This window comes from Halyomorpha halys, unplaced genomic scaffold (assembly GCF_000696795.3).
Source record: "Halyomorpha halys isolate HHAL.00 unplaced genomic scaffold, Hhal_1.1 Scaffold424.1, whole genome shotgun sequence".
In the NCBI taxonomy this organism is placed as follows: Eukaryota; Metazoa; Arthropoda; class Insecta; order Hemiptera; family Pentatomidae; genus Halyomorpha; species Halyomorpha halys.
In genome coordinates, this window is record NW_027107649.1 from 435,413 (window position 1) to 446,372 (window position 10,960).

Genomic DNA, 10,960 nt, shown 5'->3' on the forward strand with positions numbered 1-10,960 from the left:
ATAGAAAATATACAGTTAACTCCAGCATCTACTTTGCACTATTTTTATCCTTTTCCTGCATATTCAACAGCTTTAAGGATAATTGTTCCTACATTTATTTATTTTTAACTCAAGGGGTGCCACATTTTATTTTTTTGCTTGACAAAAGGTGCTGCAATTTTTTTTTAGTTTTAGGAGGGTGCTGTGGCCAAACATTTTGGAAACAGCTGTTCTAAGGGAAGAATAACGAAGAAAATTAATTGTTTAAAACAAAAATTTCATTGTTTTATAGCTGAAGCTAAGCTCCCAAAGGGGTTTGAGATTTGAAAACTTTTTTTTTACTGGTCGTATTAGTCTCTATAATATATAAAAAAGTTAGAACTACCTGACATTTTACAGTTGTTTTTTTAATGATTAGCTGAAAGAACCTTAGTTATGTATAAAAAGCTAAAATAAGTATAAAAATTTCCTCTAGACTTAAAAATGACTATTACAACATTTACAAGGCAAACGGTTTAAACTTCCAATCCATTACAAAAGACTGAACTACGTGACTATAATAAGGCCTATCTAGACATACGGAGTTAAGATTTGAGGCTTCAATGAACGATCGAATTTCTTTCGTTTCCAATCCTATCAGTCCAAAACCCTTCGTAAAATCTTGAATGATCTTTACTTAGTCACAAATCAAGTCATCCATCAGGACCTCATTGTCCCATATGTTGCCGATTTGGCCAGAACCACATACCAATCCTTTCATGATAAACTTCCCAACCACCCAAACCCGCTTGCTGCTAACCTGGCTTCTCCTTCATTACCCAATAATCCCTTTAGGCGTCTGAAAAGAAGATGGCCTCGAGATAATCTTTTCTAGAGTCGGAATTGGAGCTCTATCAATGGGTAGATTCTCCAGATGTTTGTTTCACGTTATTTTATTTTTAATAGCAAATTTACTAGTATATTATTTTATACAGTTGTAAATAACAATAAATAAATTACTAACAAAAAAAAATACTTAAAACCTATCTTCTTCTAATTTTAAAAACTATGGAGGACAGGATCTGTCCTAGTAATTGTCATTTCTGCCCGAGGTGAATATCTTTTTTACTTCGATTGGCCTCTAGTGAAAACCATCGGAGTCCGTAACAAAATAGAAAAAATGGTGAAAAATAATCCAAATTTGGTCTAGACTTAAAAATAATCTATGCAAGGTATATTAGGTGGAGGTGCACTTAGTATTACCTTTAAATTGATACAATAGACTTTCAAAAATAAATCTCATAAATTTTGAAGTTGGGTCCGACATTTTGAATTTCTTTAGAGGTGCCCGTGAGTGAGTCCTTGCTCACAGCTCACTGTCCGTGAGTGAGTGAAAAAGTCCCATCAGAAGTTCTATAGTATTTTGATTCCAAATGTAAGTTAAACGCTATTAACACTAAACTTAATACTCTAAGAATTTTATCCGAAAGATTTTTAAATTGGAATAGCTGCGTACAAGGCGAACATTTTAAAGTCACTTTACTGAATTCCCCTTAAGTTGGTATTAATCTTTATTTTTTTGCATCACCAATTTAAACCACATAGCTGGGTAGAAATTATAATGATAGGCACCCATTCGATGCAGAATTTCTTTAATATTAGATATAAAAAAGTTTTGGCTAGAAAGCACCGTTTAGAGTTTTAAATCAATAATTGAATGTATTATTATCAATAAGGTATTATTAGTTTTTGAATAGAGCCTGCATACATACCTGTTATTGATATTGTACATTGAATGAATTTAATTGATTGATCCACAAACCAAAAATTGCTTAGTGAATCAAACATTAACTGGCAAGGGGAAAATATTGGATGTGACTTCTATTTACATTCTCGGGTTCGAATTTTGGTCTGGTTCAAATATGATTAATTTTTCAAAATAACAATAATCAAAGATGGTTTTGAGGCCGATCTGTATACACTAGGCCCCAGTGAACAATATTCCCTACATGTTCTAATGTTTACTGGTTTAATGGAAACAGTTTTTTTTATTATTTATTTATTTTAGGAAACCTGGTCAAAAGTCATTTTATCGATTTATTTCGTATTTCTCACAGTTTGGGGCCATCCCATCGAAGTGAGGTTATTTAAACAAGCAATATTCGTCGTTGCTCCAACAACATCAAAATTGAGTGTAAGTCTGTTTTCTCAATACTACTTACTATCATGACATAATTTTGAAATAGATTATACATGACAAATGACATGCGAGTTGCAGTGGCCTAACCATAGAACTAGTTGAGGCAAAGCACATGCATCAATTCCATTAAAATTTAACGATTACATAATATAATATTTCCTGAATACATAAATGTTTCTTTAAAAAAAAAATGTTTTATTCACTACACTTTTTTCTTTCATTAAAGGAGTCCGCGAGCTATCGAACAATTTTTTAAGGGACCCCCACCCAGGAAATTTTAGGACCGCTGCACTACATAAATGTGACAAGATAGTTATGTTAAATAGATTTGGTTTTGATAAATAAATTAACTCGAGAACTGTGAAGTTAAGTAATTTGAATTAATTTTGCATTTCAAAAATCAGCCTTTTATGAGCAGTAAATAGTAAAGGGGATGAAATTGATCTTGCTAATTATTATTTCACTACGCTTCATACAGGAAAACTTTCTGAAGAAGCTCTTGAAAGTAGAAACTCATCTCCAAAAATTAAATATCCTAAATGTTTTTATATTTGCTCTTAGCTTAAACCACAATCAATCTAAAATTGTACGTAAAATATAACAATACAATTTTCATATGAAATTGTTGGACCCTTCGTTGTGGCCAAAAAATGCTTGGACAATGAAGCCATAAACAATTGAACTTCAGAAAATTATTCAACATTAAATTCATTCGATAACAAATACAATAAAAAATAATGTAAAAATGCAATTTTTTTTTTAACAAAAGGACATTCGCAATAATGGAAATTCAAAACATAGAAACCTGTTATTTTTCCTTCCCACCCCTCTTTCGAGAAAGGGGTCAGAGTTAAAGTGGTGAAACAACAGTTTGTTGTAACATAATAGGATATTAATTGAAATAATTTTTGTAACCTTCCATTTGGGATCTCAATAACTCAATATTTTCCGGAGGCCGATAGTGATCTTTAGAAAATATTTTTTTCAAATGGGACTTGAAAATTTTCCATTTTTTGAGAGTCACCTTCAGAAAGCTTCCATTAACTTCATATCCACTAATATCAAGCTTGAAAGTTCTTCATATAAAAAGAAAATGAAGAATTCCAATAAAAAGAGGTGTGTAAAATGATGCTGATAGTCATGATAACGCAGCAGAAAGTTCAGAAGAAGTGTCAGCTGATGAAACGGAGAAGTTGAATAGTTTAATTGCTTTTTATAATTAAAATAATTTTTTATACAAAAAAAAAACCAACATTAAAGGAAAAGTTAAAACAAAATTTTATTTTGGCCTTAAAAAAAATTGAATGATTAATTTTTACTTGACTAGAAAAGAAGTTCGTTAGCTCGATAACTGTAGCTAAAATGTTAATTTCATCTAAATAAAAATTTAAGCTGGATGCCTTTTCTAGCCTTGATATGAAAAACTGACATACCGACCCATTATCCAATTACTGATGCTAAGCGGTTTCACATTCTCTTGTGTACTATCCTTAAATCCTAATGACATTCATTACATCATGCATGGTCATCTTAACCAGGCACATTGGTATACTAAAATCTTCCAGTACTTTAAATATATCTGTGCGATCGAAAAAGTTGACCCTGTCTTGATTGGCAGACCTTAAAAGTTACTCTTCCTCCGTAAACAGTGAACCATTGCCGCTTTTGCAAGGAAAGAGGAATGCAGTTTTTTAATCGGTGTTTACACTACGACAAACGAGTCTGCAGTCCTTCATCTATTGATATATTTGATATCCTGTCTTGTTGTTGCACCAGGAAGTATTTTTCGTTGCAATTGAGAACGAAATAACACTTTGTGTTGTCCGGAATATGGTAGCATTCGGAATGACTTGGTCTTAGTAAGAGAGGATTGCTTCAAGTGACCCTGAATGCCACCATATTTCGAACTGCACAAATTCTCTATTTCTACGAAAAATACTTCCTAGTGCAACTACAAAACAGGACTTCAAACATATCAATAGATCGTTTAAAGCCGGCATTTTTATTTAATGAAAAATCCACAGAAATGGGACCTCAACCCATCTTTTAAAAAACCGGCGCAAGTGAAGAGCGTGGCAAACCAACTACCCAAAGAGAAACATATAGAACTCGTTCTGGACGTGGAAACAAACCTAAAATCGATTTTCAGTTTGACCACCGAACCTAGACAACAGTCTGAAACTCATCCTGTCCATTCTTCTCCTAACCTGTATGAACATGCATTATCGAGGTGTTCTGGTGAAGAGTACCTCATATCTTCAATTGGAGTCAGAACCATTTAATCTAACGCAACCACCTTGATAGACTACTAGATATCCTAGCTCGTATTTTTGAGATCTCCAAGAAGCAGTCCGTATCCATGTTGGCTCCACATAAGGTCCTGGTACTAATGAAATGGGATTTATAACGAGACGATATCAGAAAGTCCGATTTTGATATTAGAAATTTACAATTTGGAATCTGGAGATATCCATGATGTTTTGTATATCCTTTTACCTGAGATTTAGGTTCACTCAATGACCAAATTCATTGAACTGCAAAGTTTATTACCCTTTTTCTATGGAAAAATAGGAGAAATATATGCCCAAACCTTGTGACGAGAATAGAAGAATACTCACGACCAGAGATGAACCAAGGAACAAGAATGTGAGGGAATACAAATATTAAATAGAGTAAGAAATGAGAAACCATGTGCTGATCTACTGACAACGTCAGCCCAAGAGGGAGACTGAAAAGAAAAACTTAACTCTGATTCCAAAAATATTGGAAGATGAATTTATATTTATGAATAATTTTAATTCAATTGAGAATATTTTTATTTCAAATAAATTCCAAATTGCCACGCGGAATGTTCTATCCCTTTACAGTACGAAAGGCTTATAGCAGCTTCTTAAAATACTGGTGTATAGAGACTATTGCTATCCAAAAGATGTGGTGGTTAGGCCAATGTATGTTCCATAAGAATCACACAATATTCTACGACCATACCTTTGTTACTGGTTTCGTAGTCAAGCAGAGAGTAGTCCAGCTCATCATAGGATTCGAGCTTGCAGCCCCTAGAACATTTTATCTTTGTACGAATGAAGATGTCATCTTTGTCACAATCCAATCAAGAATCTGTCGTGCGAAGCCGGTGGGAAAAGCGTATAAAAAGTTTGCCAACCCAGGTTCCCAAAGATACGGAGATTGCAAACATCTGATCAGTTTGCAATGAGTTTAGACAACAAAATGAAGATTACATAAGTCATGAAAATGACATCAACCAGAAAGGGAGTTTTAAAAAAAAAGCTGATTGCGAGTCCCAGCGAAGTCTTGGATGTTAAGTTTTTACCGACAACTCAACATAGGTATAACTTATACTAAGTGGGTAAAAAAAAGAAGAAACTCCACAAGCAGGAGAAAGATAGATGGTTAGAGCAACTTATTCAGTCAGCTAGTCGATTGTCCTCACTAGTCTGCTTGTGCTGTTACCTGGAGTAACAGGATAAATGTCTCTATGAGGTTCTACCACGTAAATTTTGTTCGCACTTAAGCTAGTGTTCTAAAGTTGAATCTCTTTATTTTCAGATTTTATTATTATGCGTTTATAAATCTGTTATTTCATTTTGCTTTTACTTGGTAGTTTCCTTTGTCAACGACTATGAAAGCGTTGAATTACAATCTCAAATTATGTAATCTACTAGTTATTTCAGCCCGAGATAATGTGGCTTCATTTCCACGAAACCATCATTCCCGATCTAATGTCCAGAAATATGGGATTTTTTTCTCTGTAGAAATGGATACTTCAATCTCAGGTTTCACATCACCATCACTCGGTTTCTTTCTCAGCCGTCCCATCCTCGTCACTAATGTTAACGCACTTACATTTGAGTCACCAATCTATCTAGGAAGGTTGTAGACACGATATGGCTTCGAAACTGCGTGTCCATTTGAAATTTTTGTGTGAATAGATAGTAAACATATGTCCGAATATAATTATGGAACTAGCATCAAGAGTGTCATAGTGACTACAGCACCAATCAGAAAGGAACTAACCAAAGTGAATAAACCTACAGACAACCGACGGGAACGTGGCGTAAATAGGGAGAACAGCATATGCGGAATAAACAAGCCTCTTATCCACTTGTGGATAATAGCGGAGAGAAACAGTACCTAACCTCGTGGATTGAAACCTTCCAATGTTGTAAATTTAAAAAAAAGGAATCTCGGGTGAGGATTCAATCTGATCGAGGAGAATCCTTTAGGAGACGGAACTAAGAAATAATAACTCCAGGGCCCTGTTTCACAATGAAAGCTAATAGTATTAGTTCAAAATACAAGTATAGAAACAACGTATTAATTACACTAATACTTATTTTTCTTCATAATAGGGAAGACTATTAGTTATATTACAGGAGTTAAAAAGTACTAAAGTACAAGTTACTATTGTACAAGTCAGTGTAATTGTATTAAGATAAATCGACAAGACTAATAGTATTAGTTTGTACTTTATTATGAAACGGGGCCCAGGTATACTAAACCACATGCCGAGACAACCTGGTAGAACCTCAAAGAGAGCATGGAGGAACCTGTTGATCATTACATCACCACGGCCCGTTGGTAAAATAGAAATATAACTTTTATTTGTTCGCTTCGTACTGACACAGATAATCATAGAAAATTGATGATAGAAATTAATAATGATAATCCAAGAGATTAAAAAATAGGAAAAAAATTATCTTCAATGAATGCCTTTCTAAATTATATGTTATAAATTATTAATCTAGCGAGTAAAATAAATCCTGGCCTAGTAAACAAAACCCTTGCAGACCACAAAAAAAAAAAGATGAAGAAGATCTGAAAAAATATCTCGTTTGGTAGTATTTTGTAATTAATAAATTTAAAAAATAATCAAAATTAATGTTTAAAATTATTGTAAAACAATATTTGACAGTCATAAAAATGATACACAATCTTATGCAACAATGTTAATATAAGATATTAATTTTTCGAAATGTCAGCATTGTTATTATGTCAACACTGATTAGTATTACGTCATTCCCCAAGTTTGTTGCTTTGTTTACACTTGTCACGCAGTTATCATTCTTGTAAATACTTTTTGGTATTTTTTTGTTCACTATTTACCAACAAATCTTTCTTAGACTGACGGACGAATCTGGAAAGCGAATGCAGGTATGGCGCCGCCCAAGAAAGAGCAAGGGAGGGGGCGGAAAAAAATGAAAAGCATAGAGAGCAGCGAAGACGAGGAATACCGGAGGAAGAGGGATAGGAACAACCAGGTAATTCTTATCATTAGATTCTTAATGTATTATCAACTGTCATAGAATTACAGGGACTATTCCCTGATGTCTATGTTTACTGCTCATCAATAGTTATTGTCTGTTGTCAGACTTTCTATTTTGTAAATTTTACCTCCTTTGATTCTGCTTTCCCATGAATTGAAACTCTTTATTATTGTTAGACAGGTCATATGATGAATCTTTGCAAATGGAAACTGAAATAATAAATGTTTTTTTTGTCAATCGAGATTCCTCAAGGATATTATTTTTACTAAAATACCATTCTCTGGGGATTATTTTTATAGTATAGGTGTAGATAATACACTAGATGTATTGAAAACATGTTCTACTGATTTATGTAATTAGGGTTTGTCAACTGTTATTGATCATATCTAAATTTATAAATCTCCGTTGGGTTGTAAATCTACTTTACTGAAGTTTTGCATTACCTTATGTCTAATTGTTTTTAATATTTTAAGTTCTGTTAGGACAATTTTTTAAAAATTAAGTGCGAACATTATCCGTTAGCCTTAAGTTTGTGATCAAGATTATATTTACGTTAATATTAAGGTGTGTTTGGCAGGGTATAAATTATCTAAGATTCTATCAAATTATCTAAAGAAATGTTGGTAATGTTAAATATATGAGTTATATCGATTATGATTATAGAAATGGGTTTAGAATAAAATATAAATATGTTATTAAAGTCGAACATTAACATCAATTTGTTTTGTTTTTTCTGTAATTTTTATTCATGTTCAGTTTGAAAGGAGATTGGGTGGTTTGATAGAAACTCTTAGAAATGAAAATAGATCAGTGATCCTGGAATGCCAAAAATGTTTCCTAGCTCATTTTATTTATTGTATAAAATGTGTTACTCAAGGTTACTGGAAGGAAGTAATATTTAGAGGAGTGTGATTATTTAAGAACATGAAGGTTGGAGGGGATCTAATAATTGTATTAATGAATTTTAGAGTGGATTAGTATTTCATCATTGGGTCAGGCAAAATTTTATTGTTATATTTAAATAACAAGGCAAATTGTTTTACTCCTAATGTAATCACAAATTTTCATGTATGATAATCCGAATTTTGCGCTATCCCAAATCCTCTTGGTTTTAATCAGTTCAGATTAGCAACAGCTGACTGTATTTACTCAATAATTTATTTCTAAAAAGTTCAGAATAAAATCATAGAAGTTTCCTTTAATGATATAAAATGTACAGTTTGTTTTAATCCTAATTTTGTACTTAATAAAGCTGGAGATCCAATCAAATTATTCTCCTCCTGAGAGTTACTTGGTTTATTATTATTTTTGTTGTTTTCTATGAAGTGGGTTTCATTATTTTTTTTCTCATTATGAAAACCAATTAATATATTGTAGGTTTGAGAACATTATTTGGGTGATTCTTGAAAAAGTATCAATTGTAACATTACTTCATTTGGATATGGCTTATCAATTTTTTTTTTTATTTTGTATATTATAAGCTGTTTGAAAAATTAAGAAAGTTTTTAAGATGGTTCACTCGCTCCAAATATTAGCCCAAAAAATGAAGGTTTTTTGAAAATGATTTTTTTTCTCTTAATCAATAAAATATCTTAACCAATCTGGACTTGATAATTGGACAAATACAGGATGATCAAGTTGTTGGATTTACAAATATTCTGGACTACTGAGAGACCCATTTAAACAAACAAAATAAGGAACTACGGTTGAAATAATGCTAAGTTGAATCTGGTTTAACGATAATTCTTCAGTTTCATTAAGGAAATGTTATAAACATTTTAAGTGTTGTTTTTTTAATGATAATCGAAAAACATGTTGTGACTGCTTGAACTAAAATGATGTCTTCCATCTCAGTATTTCCTTAAAAGATATTAATTACGGTTGTTTACGTAAAAGACATTAATAAACTTTTATCACAATATTCTCAAAATAACTTATAGAACAAAATGAAAGGATGAGGCATACATTTTAATAAATTTTGTTTTTACTCTATTAAATATGACACTCATGTAAAAAAACTTTTAACAACCTTGTATTTTTCAATCTAAATTGTTCTTATCTAGGTTTTATTTTAAACTGTAAAATTTTAATTTCCGGTTATTATTTAATTATGAAATGAGTAAAACTATCTTGCCTATATTTTTATTTCTAAATTTTAATAAAATTTAGGCAGTGAAGAGATCGAGGGTGAAGTCGAGGATGCGGACTCAGGAGACACTCGAGAGAGTACAGCAGTTGAAGAGGGAGAACGATCAATTGGAAGAGAAGATTAAACTTTTGTCTAAGGAGTTGAGCTTCCTAAAGGATCTTTTTATAGCTCATACAGGTATTTAATTATTTTTAAAACTAAATGATTTTACCTACTTAGTAAGTTACTGTAAGTAAATATATAACATAAATGAAATGTTTAGAATAAAGTTATCTTCAACTATAGTATCTTTCTTTTAATAGTATTTCATTATTATTTAAACACTGGGAGCAGACTCTAATGTAGTCAATCAGTGCTACCCCATAGTTTAGTGCTGCTCCATAATAATAAATAAGGAATAAGTTTCTAAACTAAACACTTATTCCGTTGATGAAATCCAACAATTGACCGAATCAATCAATGATGAGCAATAATCTTAATATATATTTAGTTTAGAGACATATTTGATTCATGCAGAAGGCTAAAAAACCACTCAATATTTTTCTATAAAACAATGGTGTATCATAAGGAACTAAACTTAGTACTATGAAACAAAATATTTTGCTATCACAGATAAGGAATTATTCAATCAATTGTATAAATGCTCTATATCTCCTAGGCAAAAATTAAAAAAAAAAAACTCAATTTTTTTTTATCTTCATAATTGTTGGGTTATTTCAGAATTTTTGTGTATACGAATTTGAAGGGCCCGAATCAATACTTTAACCTCAGTAAAATCCAACCTGTGAGATCAATGTGCTACATATATTAAACTAATATTTTGTATTGATTTTATTAACTTCAGATTTTATTAAAATGTCTTTGTTTTAATACCCCCGTTTCACAAGTATGTTTATCGGGATTATTCTTATTTTAGGACTTATACTTCAACTTTTTTACCATTTTAGCGTTCATTCTAAAAGTTCAAGATTCATGGTACTATCCTATCCCGTTTGAAATTTGAACATTCTTTCCCAAGTGTTTTTTGTTTAGATTATCACAATGTACCACCTTTATTAAACAGAAAGAAGGTCCCTATTATAGTTTACATCAGTCTTAATCATGGGACTATACCCACTTTCAGACTGACCAATAAAATTAAAAATTAATTACTGATGAAACAGTCCCTTTAAACCTGTCTTACCTTATATGGCTTGTTCTATCTATTTCTTCTAGTGATGTTATGGAATGGTGAAATAATGTATTAGCTCCAACTGTTCCTGATCCTTCATTGTATTCGAGTCACTTTAGCGTTGTTCAATTTCAATTAATTAACACTCGTAAATTTAATAAATTCACCAGTTCCCTCCTTGACCCTGATAGTGTGCC

At 31.8% G+C, this 10,960-nt stretch overlaps 1 protein-coding gene across 1 annotated transcript in view; it reads left to right on the forward strand.

Moving 5' to 3' along the window:
- The first annotated feature begins 7,181 nt into the window (after window positions 1-7,181).
- Window positions 7,182-10,960, forward strand: part of LOC106682565 (CCAAT/enhancer-binding protein gamma) — a 10,279-nt gene continuing 6,500 nt past the window's right edge. The window contains exons 1-2 of the mRNA XM_014423483.3: window positions 7,182-7,437; window positions 9,613-9,769. Coding sequence (XP_014278969.1) covers window positions 7,333-7,437; window positions 9,613-9,769 — 262 coding nt within the window. The 5' untranslated portion in view covers window positions 7,182-7,332. The remainder of the gene's footprint in view (window positions 7,438-9,612; window positions 9,770-10,960) is intronic.